Genomic DNA, 21,850 nt, shown 5'->3' with positions numbered 1-21,850 from the left:
GTATCCGGAGCCTGCAGGAGCAGACTGGGGTTTCCTCTCCTTTTAGGTGTAGTTCTGCCTAGCCGGGGACCTCACTTGGGACGCACCTAGGATCTAATCCATTGACACCACTGTCCGTTTGCAGATGAGCTGAGGAAATGCAGCTGGCCTGGCGTGCCCAGAGAGGTCCGGCCTGTGACATGGCGACTCCTGTCGGTGAGTGCTGACCGCTGCGGCCCGGGGTTCCTGGGGAAAGGCTGAGCAGCCTCACGCGGAGCTGGGTGCAACAACACCCGGCATGACATGGTCAAATCCGCCCCGGCACCGCAATCGGCGGGAGCCCGAGGGTGAGCGCAGCCCAGGGGTCCTCGCAGGGACGTGTACGTGGAGAAGGGCGTGCAAATGAACGTGAATGCTCCTGTGTCCCTTAAACTAGGTCCGATCGGCTCTCAGTGCATGGCCCCAGGGGCAGATCCATGTATGACCATCTAGACACAGGACTGCTCAGTTCCCTGGTGGGACATGGCCTTGAGTATGGAGCCGTTCCTTAGTTATAAAATGCCCTTTCCTGTGCTATATGCTACCCAGCAAAGAATCCAAACTCTTCTTTGCAGGACACCTTAAAGGCGTATGGCAGACTGGAACGGAGAGCCCTGTCCTGAGGAGCCTGCAGTCTCACCTGGGCAAATAGAATTCCAGTGCAGAGCTCCTCAGTGCAGGAGGCTCAGTGGAATACATGGGCTTTAGGGAGGGGCTCACTTACCGGCTGGAGAATGGGAGGCTGCTCTGGCTGTTGGGAGGAGAAAGCACAAGAACGTGAGGAGGAGACAGAGGCACCTAAGGAGCGAGGGGTCTAGGGTCAGATGACAAGGGGCCTGAACTCCCAGATGGGTGGAGGGCAGGACCTCAGCGAGGTGATGTGGTCGTACTTGGCTCCAGCCAGAGAAACCAGCAGCAGGGTCTGAGAGCGTCACTAGCATGCCATTGAGGTGTACACTGGTGCATGTGAATGCAGACAGTGCGCAGAACGGGGACCCCACCAACCACATTGAGTGGCCTTGGGACAATCCCGTAAGGGGAATCTGTAAAGACTTTTATTTTTTCGCCTGTCTCATTCGCTGCTCCTTTGTGATCTAAAATGGCCTAATTTTTCCAGCAGAGAGAGCCTCCCTGCTCGGCTTCTTCCCTTTTTTAATGGACTCTCTAGCACAGAATAGCTGTTTATCACACTCAGCATCACAGTACGTGATCACCTTCCAGCAGTGCCTTAAGCTGCACGGCTAACATCTGTCATGCTTAAAAATCCCTCCCCGCAGTTGCACAGGTTTCAGAGTCGGGTGGGATGTCTCAGTGCTGCCAGTTCTCCAATCCACTGAGGAGTCCTGCAGCAAACCTGGGGAGAGCTGATACTCCTAACCTTCAAACCCCCATGCTTTCTGAGGCCGCTGATGGACGCCCTGAAATGGGCACGCCCAGGCAGCAGGGAGCAGCGCAGTCATTAGCAAAAGCCATGTTAAAATACAAGGATGGCTCCTACCCCATTTGCTTGTTTGGCCTCTGTGTTAAAACCAACGAGTTCTCCCTCAGCGGAGCTCTCCTCTTGCGTATGCTACACATTCATTTTCTCCGCATCAGCCCCTTTCCTCACAAGACCTCGCAGGCTCTAGCTAACACACTGGTGCTATCCAGCGCCTTCATGTACCGCATGATCTGAACGCCCATCTCAATGTAGTCTTGCCTCCTGCTTGGAGTGGAGCCCTGCCTGCCGCTTCACATACCCGTTCGGTATCTTCCTGTAGCTTTAAAGAACAGTTGACAAATAGTCACACCCAGCGCTGTCTTCAGCTCTTCATGTAGAAACAAGCAATCAGATCTCATGCAGTGGGGTGTTGGCAGGTTGCCCTGGGGTCAGACAGGAAGGATATCAGATGTCACGTGCTGGGAACGTTGAAGCCCTAGAGATCTCCCCTCCTCCAACCTTTGCATGCAGGCTGGAAGCGCTTCCTGGACAAACTGCTGCTTGGCAGGATTGCAGGGGACTGACAGTGGCTAGGGCAGGAGGGAGAGGGGAAGGGGACCTGCTGTGACAGGCTGCCTTCTGCTGCAGGGCTATCTCCCGGCGAACAAGGAGCGGAGGAAGCTGACCTTACAGCGCAAGAGGGAGGAGTATTTTGGCTTCATCGAGCAGTATTACGATTCCAGGAATGAAGAGCATCACCAGGACACCTACCGGCAGGTTTGGGCCTTGCTCTTCCTCCTTTTGGTCCCTGCGCCCAAGGGTAAAGCCCTCCTGCCACCCGGCCTCCCCTTCTCCGTCTCCTTTCCCCCCATGACGCTTCCCTTCTTCCCCTTCTGCCTCTTGCGCTTGCCGCTGCTCTCTGGCCCGCATAGGATCACAGCAGCTAAAGCTGGGGAGAGCCGTACGGGGTGGAGTCCATCTCCCTCAGGGAGGGCAGGGGGTAGTGCCCCTGTCCTGCCTCGTTAGTGGCTGTATCAGCTGCGTCAGTGGTTCTCACCAGCTGGATTTGCCACCCGATCGCTAGCTTTAAGGCACCTGCCATTCTAGCTGCTCCCCCTCCTTCCCCAGAATTGAGTGGTGGGGGCTGGAGTTTAGACACTTCCCTCTGCCTCTCAGCAAGGTCTCTGTCCCTGGGGGTGGCTGAGGGATTCGGCTTCTTCTCTCCATCAGTGCCTCGACATGCGAATCGCAGCTCCCTCTCCTCCCCCGTCCTGACCATCGAGGTCAGCGAGTCTAACCCGCTCTGCCTCTCTCCTTTTCAGATTCACATCGACATTCCCAGGACAAACCCTCTCATCCCGCTCTTCCAGCAGCCGCTAGTCCAGGAGGTGAGGCGGGACGAGTCTCTAGCTTCCCCGCAGTGGGGCAGGCCAAGTCCTGCTGGTTGGTGACCAAGGGCTTCTAGCGGGAGACTCCTCCGTTCCTCCCAGGGCATCAGGCCAATCTGGCTTTGGGGTGTGCTGCTAGGGGCACCTCTTCTGTGCTGTGAGGGCCCAGTGGAGTTGATCTAGTCATCTGGATTTGGAGACTTGCCTCCACCTGGGGCCGGCCTCCCTCCTTTCTAATATGTGCTTTAGGATCAGCCTCTTCTACATCTGTTTGCAGGGGGATGTTGGATGTTAATGTAGCCACCCCACCGTTCAGACACCAGCACCCCATGGGAAGGGAGATCTTGCACAAGCCTGGGTGTTTCCTCTGGGTAGAACAGGTGGGGAATCGTTGGCATCCCAACCGGGGCCCCTTTGTGCTGAGTGCTGTAAACGACAGTGGCCCCCAAGAAAATAGACAAGACAAAGGGGGAAACTGAGGCACAGAGCGGGGAAGTGATTGGCAGAGCTGGGATTTTATGTCCCAATTCAGTGCTCTATCCATCTGACCACAAGCACGTTGATTGTACCTTCAGTTCTGTGTTCTGGCTGGTGGATGGCACATCCAGTCCCTTTCGCCATGTGATTGGTGTGGGCTCTTCTTTCGAAGGAACAAAACCACGATTGGACTCTGTTGTGCTTTGAAAGAATCATAGGCTAACCTAGGCCAAGCTCCTGTGATTCCAGAATAAGCGTGTGCGAGTGGAGGGTTATAGCAGTAATACTGTATTGATACAGTTCTGTGGGTAAATGTCCCTGCGTAGACCAGTCCTAATGTGTCCTGCAACTTATCAGCAAAGTTGCTTTAAACCTTTTGGAGCCCTCTTTTAAAGGCTAAAGATCTGCTCTAGGGATGCTGGCCAGGAGCTCCAATTATGAAGGGCACAAATATAGTTGGCTAAAGGTAACTCAGAGTTGGTCAAAAATCTGAAGTTCTATTTGAAAGTAGCCCAAGGCCATCATGCCAGAGTAGGCTGCATTAAAGCCTGGCCATCAAAGTTAGATGTGCAAGGCTTTTCCCTGTGGGAGCTGGCATGAGAATCCCAGCCTCTGTTGTGTGAGACACAGAAGGTTTAGCAGGGTTGCTAGGATGTACAAGCAGCTTGATAAGGTGGAACTGAACTGATCTGCACTCCAGGCAGACTTCTTGGTCCGCCAGTTTCCTGAGAGGACCCACTAGAGTATGTTGTAGGAGGAACTCAAGGACTTCCACATAGGCAGAGATCTGCCAGGGCACCGGGAACCTGACATCTCTCTTCCCACTAGAGTCTCTCAGATCACAGGCTATTGACATGCCAGAAGAGGACATGGGATTTAGGCACAGGGATACTTCAGAAGAAGCCTATATGCAGTCAATTCCAGCATGCTCTGTAACCCACCGGGAAATCAGAAAAGCCCTGGGGTGCCCTACTTGTAGAATTATTTTGGGGTCCATAACAAGGATGTGCTTCTGCAGCAAAGAGACACAGCAGCCTGGTGTCTAACTTAGCCAGTTTCCGGCTGTGGAACGTCCTAGTCAGGAGCTGTCTAACAGTGCTGCGAGTTAAAGGGCTCAGGCTTGTGTGCAGACGAACGTCTCGGGTGACCCGCTCTGGCAATTTTCAGCACAGTCAGACAGCTCTGGTAATACTGTAAAAGCTCGACCTGGCCTTTGAAAGGGCCTGACACCACATCCAGGGCTGCATCTGGATCTTAGAAACTCAGGCTCCATGTTCACTCACCAAGGAAACTAACGCTGACATTTGGGGAGGTATGGGCTGGGCTGGGCTGAGCGGGGGATCTGTGCTTCATATACACCCAAGGGAGTCCTGGTTCTTTAGCTTGCTTACTTTTTATCCTATCAGTGTTGCTGCTAGGAATGGCTCTGCCAAACCATGATAGCTCCCCCCCACACCCCATCTGCCTATCACGCATGCTTCTCTGCCGCTCCTCTGGGCCTGGCTAACACAGGTGTCTGGCTTTCCTCCTTGCTTTTCATAGATCTTTGAAAGAATCCTGTTTATCTGGGCCATCCGACACCCAGCCAGTGGCTACGTCCAGGGGATTAATGACCTGGTCACTCCATTCTTTGTCGTGTTCCTCTCCGAACATGTTGGTAAGTGACGTCTGGCGCTCAGAACATGCTATTGCCTCTTGAGGTGGTGCTGCAGTGGTTCTGAATTGTTAGGATCAGACAAGCTAATCTTGCTGGAGAGGTTCTCTTTGCTATTCAACTGCTGCACAAAGCTAGAGCTGCACCTTACCCTTCCTGCCACTTCTCTCCTCCTTTTGGATTGGCTTCAGTCACCTAACGTACAGGGCTCAGCAGAGGCGAAAGTGCCAAGGGTGTATTTACATTTGAATGCGCTTAATCCGGCTGTCGTTTTCCACATAGTGGAGCCTTTTATTCGTTTTGAGGCTTTGCTTAAACCCATAACTGAATTTTTCTTGCTCTCTGGCTGGAATTCCGAGCTGGCACTCACTCAGCGCCTGAACACGTGAGCTATAAAGGGACCCTGTTTAAATTTAAAAAAATAAACAAAAATAAGATTGCTGCTCTGTTACTAATGCAGCCACAGCTGATTCAACCGGAGAGCTTTTAAACCATGAACTGACTTCTCCCACTTCTGCCGGTCTGCCCTTTTTTTAAGTTTTCACCTTATTAGCTGGTCAGTTTCATTACTGTCTGATCTGCACTTGAAGTGCCAGTTCTCTAGTCTCTGCTGTCTTGTTTGGGTTCACTGCTTCGCAGGAGAATGTTTAAAGTCAAACTGCTCCTTGCCCCACAAAAGCTTTCGTTGCTGCTTTTTAAACATAAGGGTTTAGAAAACCTTATTAGGAACGGATGGCTCGTCTGTCATGAGGTTAAACGCATCTTCAAACTCCCATGAAGTCAATGGAAAGACTCCCTCTGACTTCACTGGGCTTTGGATCAGTCCCTGCGATGACAGTGTCTGATTCCAAGGGCCTGATCCTGTGAGGAGCTAAGTCCTTTCCACTTGCATTCAGTGGGATCTGAGGGTGCTCAGCATCTCTCAGGATTGTGCTCTGCGTAAGGGTCTGGGGAAGCAATGGCACGAAGCCTAAAGGGGCTTGCTGGTTTTTGCCCTAGTGAATTTCCTTTCCTATGTAAGTATCCACAAATGGAACAAACTTGTGTCCTGGAAGCAGCTGAGAGCAGGCCTTTGGCTAGTCTGTAACTTAGTGCTCTATAGGTGCTATTAGAGTGACACCATGGTGCACGATGGCCCCAAGCCCCCGCTGTGTCTGATCGGCTGAGTTAGAGGCAGAGCTGTGCAGGCCGAGTGAATTGCCTGGCTGAGTGCAGGACTAGTCTAAAACTTCTGGTACACTGTGTCCATCGCCGGTGGGTAATGGGGCTGGTCTCTTACGGTTGAAAATGCCATAGGGCCTCATGCTCTGTGTCCACATGCACCCACACAGTATGGAGCCTGTGCTGTAACAGACACGCTAGTCTGAATGTCTGTCTGTCTGTTTCACACGGTGACAGGCCCTGGTTGGGTTTCACTCCTGTTAGCCCTTAAGATCAAAGCCTTCTCACTGAACAGCTCCCTCCTCCTGGAAGCTGCTCCTGAAACATGGGATAGAGCAAAATCTTTGGCTTGTGAGAGATTAGCCCTTTCCCTGAGTTGGTTCCAGGGGCGCAGCAGCTTAATGCTTCAGCCTTTCGTCTCTGGAGACCTGGGTTCAAATCCAGTTTGGATCACAAGTGAAATGAGCTTTAGTCTCTTAAGGGGATAGTTGTCCAGTGCTCTGACTCTGTGGCAGGATGAGTGACTTGTGCTGCATGTCTCCGGAGAGCGACTGGCCCAGAGAGGTGGGAGAACCCTGCACGGTGTCTGGATACGCTGGACTGGGGCATAGTGCTATTTAGCCCCTGGTTCACCTACTTACTGCTCACTTGGTGGTGTGGAGCCGGGGCTGGTCCCTAGTGCAGCAGCCCTTGCTGACAGGTACCAGAGCAGGTGACTCCTGGAAATATCTGTTCTGGAGGCTCTCTTGCTCTGTCAGTCATTAACCCCTGTGATCCTGAGGATCAGGAAGGGCTGGGGTAGTACCTGGGCTTTTGCAACAGGAGTGCGTGAAGAGGCTCCACTCTGATCATTCGGCTTTGCATAGGGTGTAATGTGGAGAGACTCATGCCTGTTATACTGAGGTCCCCTGGGGTGGATTTTCATTGTAAGGAGACGTACCCCTCCAGAGGCAACTCTTCCTTGTGTCCTGTGGCTTGTGCTTTTCAAAGGCACATCTCATGAGGTATTGTCCCCAGGAGGTACAAGCCTTCGCTCTCTGGGATAGGTGCAGCACAGCCCCAAAGAGCCACCCCCACCAAGGGGGCCCTCCTGCGGTCCTGCACCCTCTGACAGATATTGGCATATACCCACAGCCAGGGCCGGCTTTAGGAAGTGCGGGGCCCAATTCGAACAGTTTTGACAGGGCCCCGGCAGGGATGACTAAAAAAAAAAAAAACACATGTAAAAAAACACATGGGGCTTGTACTCACCGGGCGGTGCTCCGAGTCTTCAGCGGCTCTTTGGCGGTGGGTCCTTCACTCGCTCCAGGTCTTTGGCAGCACTGAAGGACCCGCTGCCGAAGTGCCGCCGAAGACCCAGAGCGCCGCCAGGTGAGTAAAAATTAAAAAGGCGCCTCTAGCCAGGGAAGGGATTCTCACTGGGCGCGGGGCCCTCTTAGGCGCGTAGCCCGATTCGGGGGAATTGGTGGAATAGGCCTAAAGCCGGCCCTGCCCACAGCGTTGTATCCGCCCCACTTCGGGGAGTGCATTCCGGGGCCAAAGCTGGTTCACTGTGGTTACCCAGAAGCGGCCATTGCAGGGGAGGGAGGGCGGAGACTAATTCCAGCCAATGGTCTTTCAGCCATTTGCAGACTTAATGCCCATTAGGTCCATCTGTGATAAGGACGTATGGCGGACTGGCCATACCCTTTTCTGGCTTGCCAGGCCTGAGCGTCTAGCATGCCTGTGGATAGCAGATGAATCATAGTGGTAGCAGAGGAGACCTGACTGGGGTAGTTCCTGGAGGATGGCACTCGACCATCAGAGCAGTAGCCTCTCAGACCCACCACTCGCTTTCACACCTCTGCAGACATCTGTGCGGGGAGGATGGGGGGGTGTGTTCTTGGCAAGTGGATGAGCCAGCAATGGACGGTCTCCTCTAGTGGTGAATCTGGCAGGTGGTTTGAAAGGAAAAGGATTGAGGTAGAGTCTCTTGTGTTCATTTTGATGGAGTAAATGAGGCCCAAAGAGTCATCCCAACAGGTCCCCGGAGCCCTATTGTAAGGAATGCGATTGGTGACTTCTGAGGACTACAGCAATGGGAAGGAGGCCATTAGCCTGTCTAGTCCTTTGTCAGTCCCTGCCAGCGCAGGATTGTCTCTTTATAATTAAGCTTGGCAGAATTCAGTTAAGATCGGTGGATAATATCAATATTCATTTTGAAGCTTTTTTTTTCAATTTATTTTAAATGTTCACAGTCGTGGGAAACTTTGGGGTGGGGAGATGAGGCAGTGGAGAGGGAATTAGACAATAATGCAATGACGGTAGATGTTGAGATGCAAACAGTTAACACTTTGTAACCATTTAAACACAGATGTCAACATCACGGGTCAAAATATACAAAGGAAATCAGCTTAAATCAAACTCTACTAAATTCTCTGCCGCATTTTCCCATCTGTAAACGTCGATTATCGATGGGAAGATTTTTTTTCATTGGTTTAGGCATGTACAGTGAAATTGACACCGATTTATTTCCTGATTAAAAAGCTCATCTTCCAAACCTATTGGTCCAAGTTGGTGTTCCGTTATGGTGTTCCCCTCATTTACCCTGGGGCTTGTACCTCAGCCTAACACAGCTCCTTGGGAAGAGCTTCCTCTATCACTTCATCCCATTATTCCTACCCACCGTGGACCATCTGAAACCATTGTTCCCCCCGTTCAGCTCCTTCTCCTACTCAGAAAACTGTCTGCCCCACCACAATCTGTGTGTGGCTGGCTCTTAGAAGTCACTCAGTATGTGCAGCCTAAAAGAACCTTTTTTTTTTCTTTCTCCCTGCATCATACTCTCCTGCAAGTTCATCTAGTTGGCTGCCCACCATCCTCTCTAGATCTCTGACTTGAGCGTTTTCCAAATGTCTCCCTCCCCTGACGGCAGAGCCTGCAGCCAGCTGAGTCAGCAGGACCAAAGCAGCTCCCAGGGGTGGCGTAGGGAAATAATTGCTATGCTGGAGGTGGGAGTTAACTGTTCAGCACAAGTCCAAGCTGACAGCAGAGCCTTTTACTGTTAGACTTACTAGTTTCTCCTTTAGCATCCCCCACCAATGATAGATTAGCCCAGCTTGGAAGGTCACTGGGACTCATTAACCTTCCTCATGCCCGGCAGGTATTGTATTGTATTCCAAGCCAACGCAGCAGCAGCTTTCATACAAGTCAATTACAACCTCTCCCCTTAACTGATTGGCTGGTCAATAGGTGTCTCTGGCTGATGGGCTTCTCTGTCGCAATCGATAAAAGGGCCAGGCCAAGAGTTAAAACAAGCGGTAGCCAGAACCATCTCTCCAAGGGGCTTGTCTGGGCTCAGACCAACTGGAAGTGGGGGAGGTTCTGGGAGAAGCCATGCATGGAGGTTTTGGTTACGTGACCTCATAAAAGACACAGGGAGGGCACTGTCTACTCCCTCAATGGCTTCAGTATCAAACGTGCTCAGTTCAGAAGCTCAAAGCCAGCAGCTTCCATCCTGAGTTCCGCGATGTCATTTCCTGCTGCCTGTTTCTTTCCCAGTGAGGAGGTGGTGGGGTGGAGAAGAGCCCTCTCTCTGCATTTGCTTTTCACTGAAGGTTCTCTTGTCTCCCCCTCCCCCATGCTCAAAGCTTTGAGATCTTTAGTAGGTGGGTTGCAGCTGAGTCCCTCGGTCCCATCCTTACCCCACAGCGGTGAGTCGGTGTGTATGTTCCCAAGATGTTCTGTGTCAGCCTGCTGCACCAAGCGCAGCTGCCTCCGCGAGCTGGCAGAGCCCGCGGAAGCCTTGGGCCTCCGCCAGCAACAGATCTATCTATGAAGCGACTGCTGCTCCGATCTGATCAATGGCTCCAGCTGAAGAGTGCTGAGCGCTGCTTGTTTCAGCTGGTGCCTTCAGCCAGAAGAGCTTGTGGGAGGCATCAAGGCTGCAGCAGCAGCTGCGTCTGCTGTTTTGCATCCTACAGGTGGGGCAGGTGTGGGTGGCTGAGCAATCAGTCGGGAGGTGCAAGTTGGCCTTTGAGTAACGTGCGCAGATGGCTCATTTCAGCACAGGTGGCTGCAAATGGCTGAGGAAGGAGGCAAGGATAGGTACATGTAATTCCCAGGAATCACTGCTGCTTATCTTGTGCGTGTCGAGCTCCTCTCTGAGCACTTTGCACTATGCCCTGGCCTCCCTGCACCCACCTCTGGGTGAAATGCAGCCTCAGTTTACCAGCCCATAGCAAACTGACCTGAGTTAGGGCAGGTAGGGGAGAGGTCAGGGGCATTGGGGTTGAATGTTCCTGCACTTCCAGAGAACATGGGCTGCTTAACAACCCAAGCACCCCACAACCACATCATTTCTCTGGAGGGAAGGATGATCTCTACAGCTGCCAGCATTACCTTTCTTTCAGAGAAGCAGCGGTGTAGGGTAATGACAGCAGTGGGACTAGGGATCCATACTGCTCCTTTAAATCAGAAGGAGGTTGTAAAGGTGACTCTCTCCTTGTTGGCTGGAGCCGGTACTGGCCAGGGCATTGTACCAGCACTGCTTAGTGCTCCCACTAGTTTCTGTTGTAACGTCTACGTTTCTATTTAATAACAGTAAGTTTTTAGTCCCTGGCCGTTGCTAAAGGAACCTCAGTTCTGTGCTTTGTTCTGTTTCTTCACCAAGTCTGCAAATAAGAACAATCCCTCTGAACTGTCCCTGTACATCCCAGTTAGTGTTAACTCTGAAGCCTACTGATGGTAATTAAGACAGTGCCTATTTCACAGCAGCTAATAAAAGAACTATCCAGCCACTGTGAGTGGTGCTTGGCCAGAGTCCTGACTGGCTCCTGGACCTGACTGTCAGTGTTGGCATTAGACTCAACTAGCCAAATGCTAGACATAGCAGTGTGCATGTTTCAGGCTGGGCCCTTTTATCCTACAGTCTGTCTTTGACCAAGCCATTAGTATAGTAATTCTACCATCAATGTACAGTGTACACATGTCCAATCCCTAGCAGAGCTGTGCACTGAGGAACAGGTGTAAGTATCCAGCAAGCAGCTCCCTCGTAGCCCATAATACAAAGACAGCAACCTACCCTGCAGCTGAGGTGCTGTGATTAGAATTGGAATGATCCATCCCTTAATGGGAATGGAGAGGGGAAAAGGGGTCAAAGTTCACAGGAAGGTGCTGGTGCTCCTGCCCCACTGTTAGGTGGTCTGGAATTCTAGGGTTAGTCAGTTTCATCAGCTCCCCAACCAGATCCCGGGGGCAGTGAGATTCCAGTGCCAGGAGTGTTGTTTTCCCCAATGGGACACCTGGCACAGCAGGGAGCTGGGCGTGCTCATTCGCTCACAACGCCACCCCAGGTGCCCTGTGCTGCAGTGACGGCCACAGCCACGCTAGAGCCTCCTGCGTCCCAGAGCTGCTGGCTCCCTTTCAGTTTCAGTCAGAGCCATATGTTGACTAGCCAGGTTCTTTGTGGGGCCTTTTTAATGATGCTGCAGAACAGCTGTTTGTGCTGAGCACTGTGCTCCGGGGAGATGGTTTATCAGAGCTTCTGTTTGTCAGGATAGTTGGCTCGTGCCTCCCTCCTGATTGTGCCACTTGCCTCCGAACCAGTCAGCGGCGGAAGGGGGCGGGGATCTGTGCTGTGAGTGGCAATACTGAAGGAGGGAGCTGGACATGTGCTGCAGGCTTTCTTCCTCTACCAGCATTGCCCCAAGCTTGGTACGGCACAGCCAGGCGCGGTGCAAGCTTCCCCTGCCCACTTGCATTTACTGTCTTGGCTTTCCAGGGCTCCTGGCCTTGGGAGGTTTCTTGCTCTGCAGGGGGAAGTCCATTGAATAATACTGAGTTCCTGTAGCGTGATACCACCTCCCTGCAAGACCAGCACTGATATGTGGACTGTGCCCTTAGTCTTGCTCCTTAATTTGTCCCTCCTGTTCTGATCTCTGATCCACCACTTCTCCCCTTTTGTCCTTCATATGCTAACTTTCAGGCATCTCTAGTGCCGTCCTCCTTGGTCTGAGCTGAACTGTAAGCAGCCCAGGGCAGAGACTTGTCCTTTTTTTTTGTTTTATTTTTGGTCTGCAAAGCATCAGCTGCTCCCAGGGTACTATAGAAATAAAAATACAAACATACAGCGGGCTCACTTCTGAATCCGTGAGCTGCAGCCAGCTCTGGGGTGGGAAGGAGCAGGTGTTGGTGCACAGCGACACTGCCCGAGTCTAGCTTGGGACAAGAAGCAAAGAATGCTGTATCCGACTGAAATTGAAGGTGGCAGAATCCAGCTGGGCTCTCCACTTGTGGGCAGTGTCATTGCTGGTCAGGACGGGGTTGGGACCTGGTGTCTTTCAGCAGTCTCATGTTCCCTCCCCTAGTGTCAGGGTGAACCTGCTGCCAGCGTGCTCCCCACTGAATTAGGAGCATTGCTTCCACAGCACGTAGTTGTGTGGTGGAGGTCTCCCATTTGATGTGTCGTCATCTGCTCTGGACCGATGTGGGGGAGTCACGGAGGAAAGATGCTAAGTTTTAAAATACTAACACAATCCTTTGTGGCTCTGAACCATGGGGGAAGGGAAAGACACAGAAAAACAATCCAGTGTTTATGAAAACTACCCAGAGCCAGAGAACCTACTACTCCTGTTGATAGATGATGAGCAGAAATTAGCAAAGGACTAAATAAGAGTCTGTTAAATATAAACCTCAGCTTTGGGGTTGGTTCCAGGCCAGACATCCCCAGGTAGAGACATGAGCCATGGTGGCTGCTGGGTGAACCTGAAACTAACTTCTTAAACTAGTTAGGGGTCAGGATCCCCCTAGGGTGAGTCACCTCCAGCTTTTCTAGCACCAGCGAAGTGCCCAGGAAGGGCCTAAGTGGGGCATTCTTTCATTAGAATTGCATTCCCTCTCCTCTTCCATTGATTCCTAAGCAGCAGCAAATGAAGAATTTCAGGGCCAGGGTGGGTTTGGGATTCAGTCAAATGAATTTGCTCATCTTCTTGTTATTAATTAGCATTACAATAGCCTCTAGTGGCCCCATTGTGCTAGACACTGGACAGATGCAGACAGCCTCTGCCCTAAAGAGCTTATAGTCTAACTAGATAAGACAGGGTGAGTGGAGAAACTGAGGCACAGAGAGGCGCAGCGACTTGCCCAGACCCGGCAATGGGACTCAGGTCTCCTGACTCTGTCTGGTGCCCTATCCACTAGGTCACACTGCCTTCTCCCAATGCCCTGACTTCAGGTGCTGGGTGCAAGTCCCGCTGTGCTCTTACCTTGTGCAGGGCAATCTCTGGACTGTCCCTGGAGTGGCACTGCCTTGTGCGTAAGGCGGTGTCGTCTCGCTGTGCTGCTCACGACTTCTCGTCACACACTGATCCGAGTTTGAAGCTTTCCTCCCGCTCCTTCCCTGAGGCTCACGGGCCTGTTAAAAGGGAAGAGCTGCCGTTTGCGCTCTGCATGCCCTGCAGGGACTGAAACCACAGCAGCGTGTGCCTGCTGTGATTCTAATTACCTGGATTCAAAAAACTAGTCTATGGAAATCTTGAGGCCCCCACCCTGCCACGTGCCCAGAAGAGAATCTTTCATGCTGCCCCTCTAATGCACCAGGCTGGTTGCAGTGACTGGCGTTCTCCTTTCACGTTTTGCACGGGGAGAGGGAAGGGGCCCTTTTGAAGCTGCACAGCAGAAGCGCCGCTGTCAGTTCATCACAGCTAATTGCTCCGAGCCAGATTTAACTTTCAGACCTGTGCTGGCTCAGAAGATGTTTAAGAGCCGTCACGCCTGCCTCCCAACAAATCCCCCATCACTGCTGACTGAGCGTGTGTAAGAGACTCCAGCAGTGGCCTCTGCCTCACTGCCATTCCATCAGCTGTTTTTGGAATGCTTAGTGCCCCGCTGTTATCTCCATTCCCTTGCTGCTGGCAGGCTGGCAGGCTGCCTTCCCTGCGGGGCTGTGCAATCTGCCCTGCTGCCGTGGAGGGCTGTCACATGTGATTTGGAAGGGGGGGGATGCTAAGGGGCAAGGTGAAGCCGGTTATTCCACTAACTGGAAACGAGCACCAGTGATTTAAGCTCTCAGCCAGCACCCAATTCACTGCACGTCTCTAGGACTTTCCCTCTGAGGAACCTGTTAGGACAGGTGGGCACAGGCTGAGAGAATGCGGTGCCCTTTCAGTTTCAAGGGGAGTTGGGCACCTACCATTCATTATGTCTGTTGTGGTGACACGCAGGACCCCAGTGCGCTAGGTGCTGTACGAACCCAGAACAAAAAAGCTTTTTGGGGCAGGGCCAGCGACAGTCCTCATCCCTTATTTTCACTGAGATCTGATTTTCAAAAGTATCTGCAGCTCCAGTGGAGCTCGAGGGGAGATGCAGATGCTTCTGCACTTCTGGAAATGGGGCCCCGAGTCTCCTGCCAGCCCTGTGAGGTAGGGAGGTATGAGCCCTGTTTTACAGCCAGGGACACTGAAGCAGAGAAGGGGGCTGATGTGCTCAGTCCCATGCATGGTCTGTGGCAGCCCCAGAAATAGAAGCCAGCTCTCTCTGGCTTTAACCACTAGACCATGCTTCCTGCCGCGCTGTTTATTCCAAACACCGCTGAACTGCAGCAGTCTCTGGAGTGGGGAGAGGAGAAATGTGGCTTACAGCTGCCAGGATAAACACTGGTTGTGAGATCTTGCTTTAAAGGGTGGAACTGCAGTGGGTGTGGATGTGATGAGCCAACTTTTCAGATGGATGTTTAAACATCCCCAGTGATGGCCTATCCATTGCGCCATCTGGATCAGGATTCTCTCTGACACATGCTTTAGAGGAAGGTTCAAGAAACCTCACTTAGGCAGCTGTGGAATAATCTTAGGTTTCCTTCTAGTAACGAGGAATTGGCTTATGCCCTGAGCATGAGGTTCATGAAATCTGCATGTCTAGCTCCCATGATTTTGGGCAAGGAAGGTGGCATAGTCCTGCTGAGTTTCGAGTTCAGGGTCTACGTTTGTAGCCTAGATCAGTGTTTCTGTTCTTAGACTCATGAATAAACATCACTTGCCCAGCAAGGGGCGGGAGGGAGCAATGCCAGTGATTCGTAGCATTCCGATTACTCAACCCTCCCTTTCTCACTGGGCCTCCGTTTTACTTTGATGCAGAATCAAACCACAGCCTTTTCTACCCTGAGAATGGCCATGTCTGAGGCTGGAAATGCAGAGAGAAAAGAGGCTTGTGCAGAGCATAGAAGTCAGCGGGATTTGCTGCTCCCACCCAAGGCCCAAACGAGATCTGTATTTATGATGCAGCTGGTGCTGAAGCAGTTTGATCAGCTGCCTCTCCTGCTGCGAGCTGGGCTTCTCATCCCAGCAGAGCAGCTCGGTTCAGAATGAGCTGGCGCCGGATACGCTTGTGTTAGTTCCAAAGCCAATATTGATTTTTTTTTTTAAATTCAGTAGCCTTTTATACTGGCCTCTCCAAACTCTGGGCTGTGCTCTGGAGGGACTTGTGAATTGCAGCCTGGGTCTCTGCTTCCCAGCAAGGGAGTGGGAGATGGAACTGGGAGTCCCAAATCACGGAGTCTAATGCTGTTTGCGACACGCTGGGTGACTGTGGCCAAGTCACTTAACTTCTCCCTGCCTCCATTTGCCCATCAGTAGCCTGAGGGGTCATGAGGCTTCCCTGTTTCCTAGGGGCGCAGGGTGACTTGTGGGAAAAGCCGCTTGGAGCTGTTCAGGTTAAAGGAGCCATAGAGGGCACAGCACACCACTGTCGTCATCAGTACTTGCGTGGACTGAAGGAGCATCTGGCTTTGGGCACTGCGGGTGGGGAGACTAGACTGTTCAGGTGTCATTGCCCATCCCCACTCCCCATCTGCCTGGAAGCAGCAGCATGTACCGGGCAAGGGAGTGATCTGAGGGGAGGGCAGTGGACAGAATGACCAGGCTGCTGCCTGGAGTAAGAGCCCATCCCACCCTGCAGGGCATTTTGGGATACTGATGAGGGGAGGTGCTAGAAGGGACAGGGTCACCAGAGGGAGGTACCTTGGGAGCATTCAGGTCTCAAGTGGTTTCTGCATGTATGGCATTTGGGCCATTGGCAGGCTGGCTCCATAGCCAAGCATGGTGCATCTCGGTGGGCCTTTTCCTCCATAAAACCATGAACGACAGCTGTGCAGACACAGAACCAAACTGAGCAGAAATCAGGCCTACAGGAAGTAGACTGTGAGAGCCGGGCATCTCCCACATGCCCCTCCTGTAGGAATGAGATTGTGCCTGGTGCCCGAATGAATCCTTCATAAATCCAACACACCCTTTCTGCGAGCGAGCAGTGGGGTGTTGTTTGTCAGGCCTAGGCAGAAGACTGGGGTCACATGGTGTTCTGTGCAGACTGGAAATCGGGCACATTTTTAACAGTGAGAGTAATTAACCAGGGGAACAGAGTACCAAGGGTTGTGGTGGATTCTCCAGCACTGGCGATTTTTAAATCAAGACTGAATTTTTTTTTTTTAAACAGATCTGCTCTGATTCAAACGATTATTTCAGGGCAGTTCTCTGGCCTGTGTTACATAGGAGGTCCAACTAGATCACAATGATTCCTTGTGGCCCTGGAATCTATGAAACTTCAGCCAAACAGCAGGTTTCCCCTGCGGAGACAGGATAACTTGGGTTGTGATCTCCTCAGACAATCGAAGGAGCATCAGGCTTGACTAGCGCTGGAACAGCAGCCTCCCAGGCAAACCCGTGTTCTGCCGCATGTGGTGGCTGGTGACCCAATAGATGGCGCTGTTCCCTTTATGGCATTAGTTACCTTCTTCCAGATACAATCAAGGCCCTGATTGCTTTGCATCATTAAAGACCCTGGTGTCTCAGCCAAATTCCAGTTCAGGCAATTCAATTCCAGGTACCTGAAATCTCCCCTGCCATGACAGCAGTCTTCTCTCCTTGCTGCTCTGTGGTGCTGCTTCCTGTTAAACAGCTGCTACCCTCCACCTCAGAGGGGGGTGCATGTCATTGGGGTGTGAATTGATTTGGGGTGTGAAGCTGTTTGGTGTGATAGGCACTCTGACTTTAAGCAGCAGTGTCACTGGGTCCCTCCCTTCCTGAATTCCCTACATAGGGCTTGCTGTCTGTTCTGCATCCCAGGGCTGCTGACTTTCCTGTGGGCTCGAGCTCTCCACCCCTTTAACCTGCCTTCAGAGAACTAGGTCAGTTGCTCAGTAGCTGTTAACTCCGGGTGAGCTCGAGTGGCCTGGCCTTATCTTTCTGGTGGCTGCATGTGGTGGGCAATATTTAGCGTCCTGCTCGGTTCTAACAGCAAAACCAGCCCATATCAGGAGCACTTTCTCCACTAGCTGTCAGATCTATTAGCAGGGCAACTGCCACTGAACGCAGAGAGCTGGCATGCTGGTAATGTCTCTGCTGCCTTTAAAGCTCCGGGGTTTCTGGCTTGGCAATCAGTGTAGTAGGAAGGAGCCCGAGGAGAAACTGCTGCAAGCAGCCTCTGGAGGAACCAAGCCCAGATCAAATATGCAATCAAGGGAGCCCCTTCTCTGCCTTTGCAAAGGAACGCAAGGTTTGAGTGTCTGGTGGCGTTTTCCTCATGCCTATCTGAATCCCAGGCTTTAGATCTATGCTGTGTGCTTCTCTTCGGGCACCTCTCATCTTGGATTAGGGCATAAGCCCCCTGCCTTCACAGAGGGAGTCGCTGTGTGACCATCTTGCCATCCCCACGGCCTCCAGGGATGGATTACGACTATAAATGGGGCCAACTCCCCTGCCCCCTCCCCAAAAATACCCCATTGGACAGGCTTTTCCTCCCAGCCTGGTCTCCTTGATCTTCCCCACCCAGCTTCCAGATAGACTGTTTCACTGATCCAAGGAGATGGCTGGTTCTCTTGGACCTGCGGGCCTGGCTTTAGGGACTCTGCTTTAATACACCACCAGCACTCTCAAAGGAAGTGGTAAGTAAGCTTAGATGGATCAGGTTTTTATTAGTAAATATCGGGAAACGTCAATTTCAGTGCACACAAACCCACAAAAAATATTTCCATTAATAATAATCAAAATGTACAACTAGGCAAGGGGCTTGAGAACTTGAGTCAAAAATCCAGGGAACTAGGCTTTGGAATTAGGCTTGTTCCAAATGGGCTAGGAAATGAGCAGTCAAAACACATGTGATTTGTTGATTTAAGGATATTTATTTTGTATATTCTGACATGTGATGCTGACACTTCAGGTTTTAATGGTTATAAAGCTTTCACTTTTGGAATCTCAATGCCTATTGTCATTAAATAATTATTGTTTGGCACCCCACCCCCCCAATTTCCCACAGCGGTGACAGTTTATGATGAAAATGCTTACAAATAAACCTCAGTATTCTCAAAAATAAAAACTGAATTCTGCCAAGCCTACTTGTAAGTAAGGAAGTGACTCACTGGTTGTGGTGACCTTGATGTGGTGCCTGGGGGTGGTATGTTGTGCATTGTAGGCCTCTGGTACCCACCTAGCAGCCTGCTAGATGATTGGATACACAGTTCTAGCCAGTAGCACCAGAGCTGGTGAGGAAGCCCACAGCCATTGGAGCGTCTGTACTGGCTTATCTACAGAACAGGACTGCAGCTCTGGGCGGAGCTGCCCTGTCAAGGTGTTAAACAAGCACTGTTAAATTGCAAGCGCTGTTTGTGCAGCGCTTGGCACAACGGGGTCTTGATCTGTGCTTGGGGCTTATAGGCACTACCGCCCTGCAAAGAATAATTGTGTTACAGGTGATCCCAAGGCAGCGTGGTGTTCCGTGTGCTGGGGGAATGGGCTTTCCAGATTTCCCAGGCTGATTTTTGGCTGTGCTGCACAGTTTTGTTACAGATCTTGTTCTAGAAGCCAGAGCTGCCATGAACCAGTTCTACCCACCCCTTTCCCCCTTGATCCCAGCTGCAGAAGAGTGACTCAAAGCAGAGACACAGAAATGTGTTTGCAGCAAGGATGGTGGCACTATGGGGAACTCAGCCCGGCATCCCTCCACATTAAAGGATCCTGACTAAGATACTAGGTGCTCACGTGGCCTCTCTCCTCCTCGCACCACACCCTTGGAGACACGTCCTCTGGATTCTCTCCCCCTTTTGTTTTATAGAAGAGGATGTGGAGAACTTTGACGTGACGACCCTGTCTCAGGATGTGTTGCGGAGCATCGAAGCCGACAGCTTCTGGTGTATGAGCAAACTACTGGATGGCATACAGGTAAGTGCACCGGGAAATGGGCCTGAGCAGATTTCTCTCTGCTCCCCCCCTCTCTTAGATAGCAGTCCCAGTGTCCGCCATCTGTTCCACCTTCAGGCCACACCCCCAACTTGAGTGACATTCCTAGTGATCTCCCTGTACCTAACCCCTCTGGTTACAGGCTGAATCCTGCCTAGTTTTAGAGGCTGGGGACTCAAAGCCAGGAACTTCCGAGTTCTAATCCTGGCTCAGCTACTGACTACTCAGTAGCCTTGTCCAAGTCACTAATCTGTGTCTAGTCCCCTCTTGTTCCTCACAGGGCTGTTGTGCTGAGTTTATTCTTGGCCCCCTTCTAGCCTGGCTTCTGAAACGGCTTGTGCAACCGTTGGCTGCTATCCTACTTCCCCACACGCCAACTCCCACATCCAACACCCCTCCTCTCTGATGGGAACTGTCCCCATGCGTATGCTCTCCGATCTCTCATGCCTCTTGTCCCCCAGTAAACATGCTGCATCTTGTTCCCCAGACATGTGCGGCTCCTCACGTCTCTGCCTCTCATTGCCCCGTAGAGCTGCAGACTTCTACCCCTCCCTCCTTGGCTTGTGGTCCCACAGAGGCCTGCGGACCTCCTTGATCAGGGTCCCAGAAAGACACATGGACTTACAAGTGGCAGTAACAGATGTCCTCTGTCTCCTTTATTAAAAACACTCCCCTCTTTTATCAGGATCGACCTTCCTAACAAAGTGAGAATTAAGAACTCTCTCTTTCTCTGCCTATTTATGTCCCCATTAAAAAGGAATTTTGCTCTGTAAGCTCAAGATTGCTTTCCTTGCAGCCTGACACAAATTAACTTATTTCGAGATTTCTCAAGTGTGCTCTCTTGTGATCTGAGCCCCCCGTATGTAGCAAGAAACAAAACACACAATGAGACACATCAAAGTCGAACACCTTCCACTTAAAATAGAGTAATTACCACTTAGCACCAGTTGAGGGATCGCAAAGCACCTTACAAAATTGCCCCTGCTTTACAGATGGGGAAACTGAGGCACAGAGGGGTTGAGGGACTCACCCAAAGTCACCGCATGAGTTGGGAATAGAATCCAGGCGGGAAAGCCTGGTCCTATGGAAGTCTACAGCACGAGGCCCAGTAGGGTCAGGATTTCATCTCAGGTCTCCTGATTCTCAGTCTGTATATCTAACTACTAGTCCGCCCTGCTCACTAAGCAAAACCCTAATGCTCATGTTTTCCAGGGATTCTGGCTTACACTGGGCCTGGTCTGGCAGCAAGCTTCCCCAACAGGGAAATGAATTCAAGAGCAGAGGATCCCACCACCCCAAACTCACTGTCTCCTGGACAGTTCACATCCAGGGACTCTTGGCAAAAGTGTGACAGCTGATCTGAGTGATCCCAAGAGCAGGCAGAAGGAGAGCAGGTCTCTTAGTTCCAAGCCCCAGGATGCTTTCACTACAGTAGCTGCTGCCTTTGACTCTCACTGTCTTCCTGCAGGATAACTACACCTTTGCACAGCCAGGGATCCAGAAGAAGGTCAAAGCACTGGAGGAGCTAGTCAGCCGGATCGATGGTAGGTGGTGAGGAGATCCAAATGGGAGCAAGGCAGGAGGGGGAGGTCATGCTGTACACACCTCTTGTTTCTCACCCCCTGCAGTTTGATGATAAGAACATAAGAGTGGCCAGACTGGGTCAGACCAAAGGTCCATCTAGCCCAGTGTCCTATCTTCCAGCAGTGGCCAATGCCAGGTGCCCTAGAGGGAATGAACAGAACAGGGAATCATCAAGTGATCTAGGCCCTGTCACCCATTCCCAGCTTCTGGCAAACAGAGGCTAGGGGCACCATCCTTCCCCATGCTGGCTAATAGCCATTGATGGACCTATCCTCCATGAATTTATCTAGTTCTTTTTTGAACCCCGTTATAGTCTTGACCTTCACAACATCGTCTAACAGAGTTCATTGGTTGACTCTGCACTGTGTGAAGAAATACTTTCTTTTATTTGTTTTAAACCTGCTGCCTATTAATTTCATTTGGTGTTCTTGTGTTCTGAGAAGGAGTAAATAACACGTCCTTATTTACTTTCTCCACCCCTGTCATGATTTTATAGACCTCTATCATATCCCCCCTTAGTAATCTCTTTTCCAAGCTGAAAGTCCCAGTTTTACTAATCTCTTCTCATATAGAAGCTGGTCCATACCCCTAATCATTTTTATTGCCCTTTTCTGTACCTTTTCCAATTCCAATATATCTTTTTTGAGATGGGGCGACCACATCTGCACACAGTACTCAAGGTGTGGGCATACCATGGATTTATATAGAGGCAATATGATATTTTCTGTCTTATTATCTACCCCTTTCCTAATGATTCCTGACACTCTGTTCACTTTGACTGCCGCTGCACATTGAATGGATGTTTTCAGAGAACTAGCCACAATGACTCCAAGATCTTTCTTGACTGGTAACAGCTAATTTAGACCCCATCATTTTATACGTACAGTTGGGATTATGTTTTCCGATGTGCATTGAATTTAATCTGCTTTTGTTGTCCAGCCACCCA

General features: G+C 51.3%; 2 protein-coding genes across 2 annotated transcripts in view; one reads left to right on the top strand and one right to left on the bottom strand.

Annotated features, from left to right (window-relative positions):
- LOC123369244 (maestro heat-like repeat-containing protein family member 7) overlaps positions 1 to 21,850 on the bottom strand; it is a 710,553-nt gene that overhangs the window by 193,206 nt on the left and 495,497 nt on the right. The gene's annotated exons all lie outside the window — the stretch shown is intronic.
- Positions 1 to 21,850, top strand: part of LOC123369704 (TBC1 domain family member 22B) — a 37,570-nt gene that overhangs the window by 11,939 nt on the left and 3,781 nt on the right. The window contains exons 5-10 of the mRNA XM_045015630.1: positions 125 to 195; positions 2,087 to 2,215; positions 2,761 to 2,826; positions 4,846 to 4,960; positions 19,196 to 19,302; positions 20,789 to 20,864. Of these exons, the coding sequence (XP_044871565.1) occupies positions 125 to 195; positions 2,087 to 2,215; positions 2,761 to 2,826; positions 4,846 to 4,960; positions 19,196 to 19,302; positions 20,789 to 20,864 (564 nt within the window). The remainder of the gene's footprint in view (positions 1 to 124; positions 196 to 2,086; positions 2,216 to 2,760; positions 2,827 to 4,845; positions 4,961 to 19,195; positions 19,303 to 20,788; positions 20,865 to 21,850) is intronic.

Source organism: Mauremys mutica, chromosome 4 (genome assembly GCF_020497125.1).
Source record: "Mauremys mutica isolate MM-2020 ecotype Southern chromosome 4, ASM2049712v1, whole genome shotgun sequence".
NCBI classification, from domain to species: Eukaryota; Metazoa; Chordata; order Testudines; family Geoemydidae; genus Mauremys; species Mauremys mutica.
The sequence above is the reverse complement of the archived record's forward strand: the minus strand, read 5'-3'. Positions and strand labels throughout refer to the sequence as shown.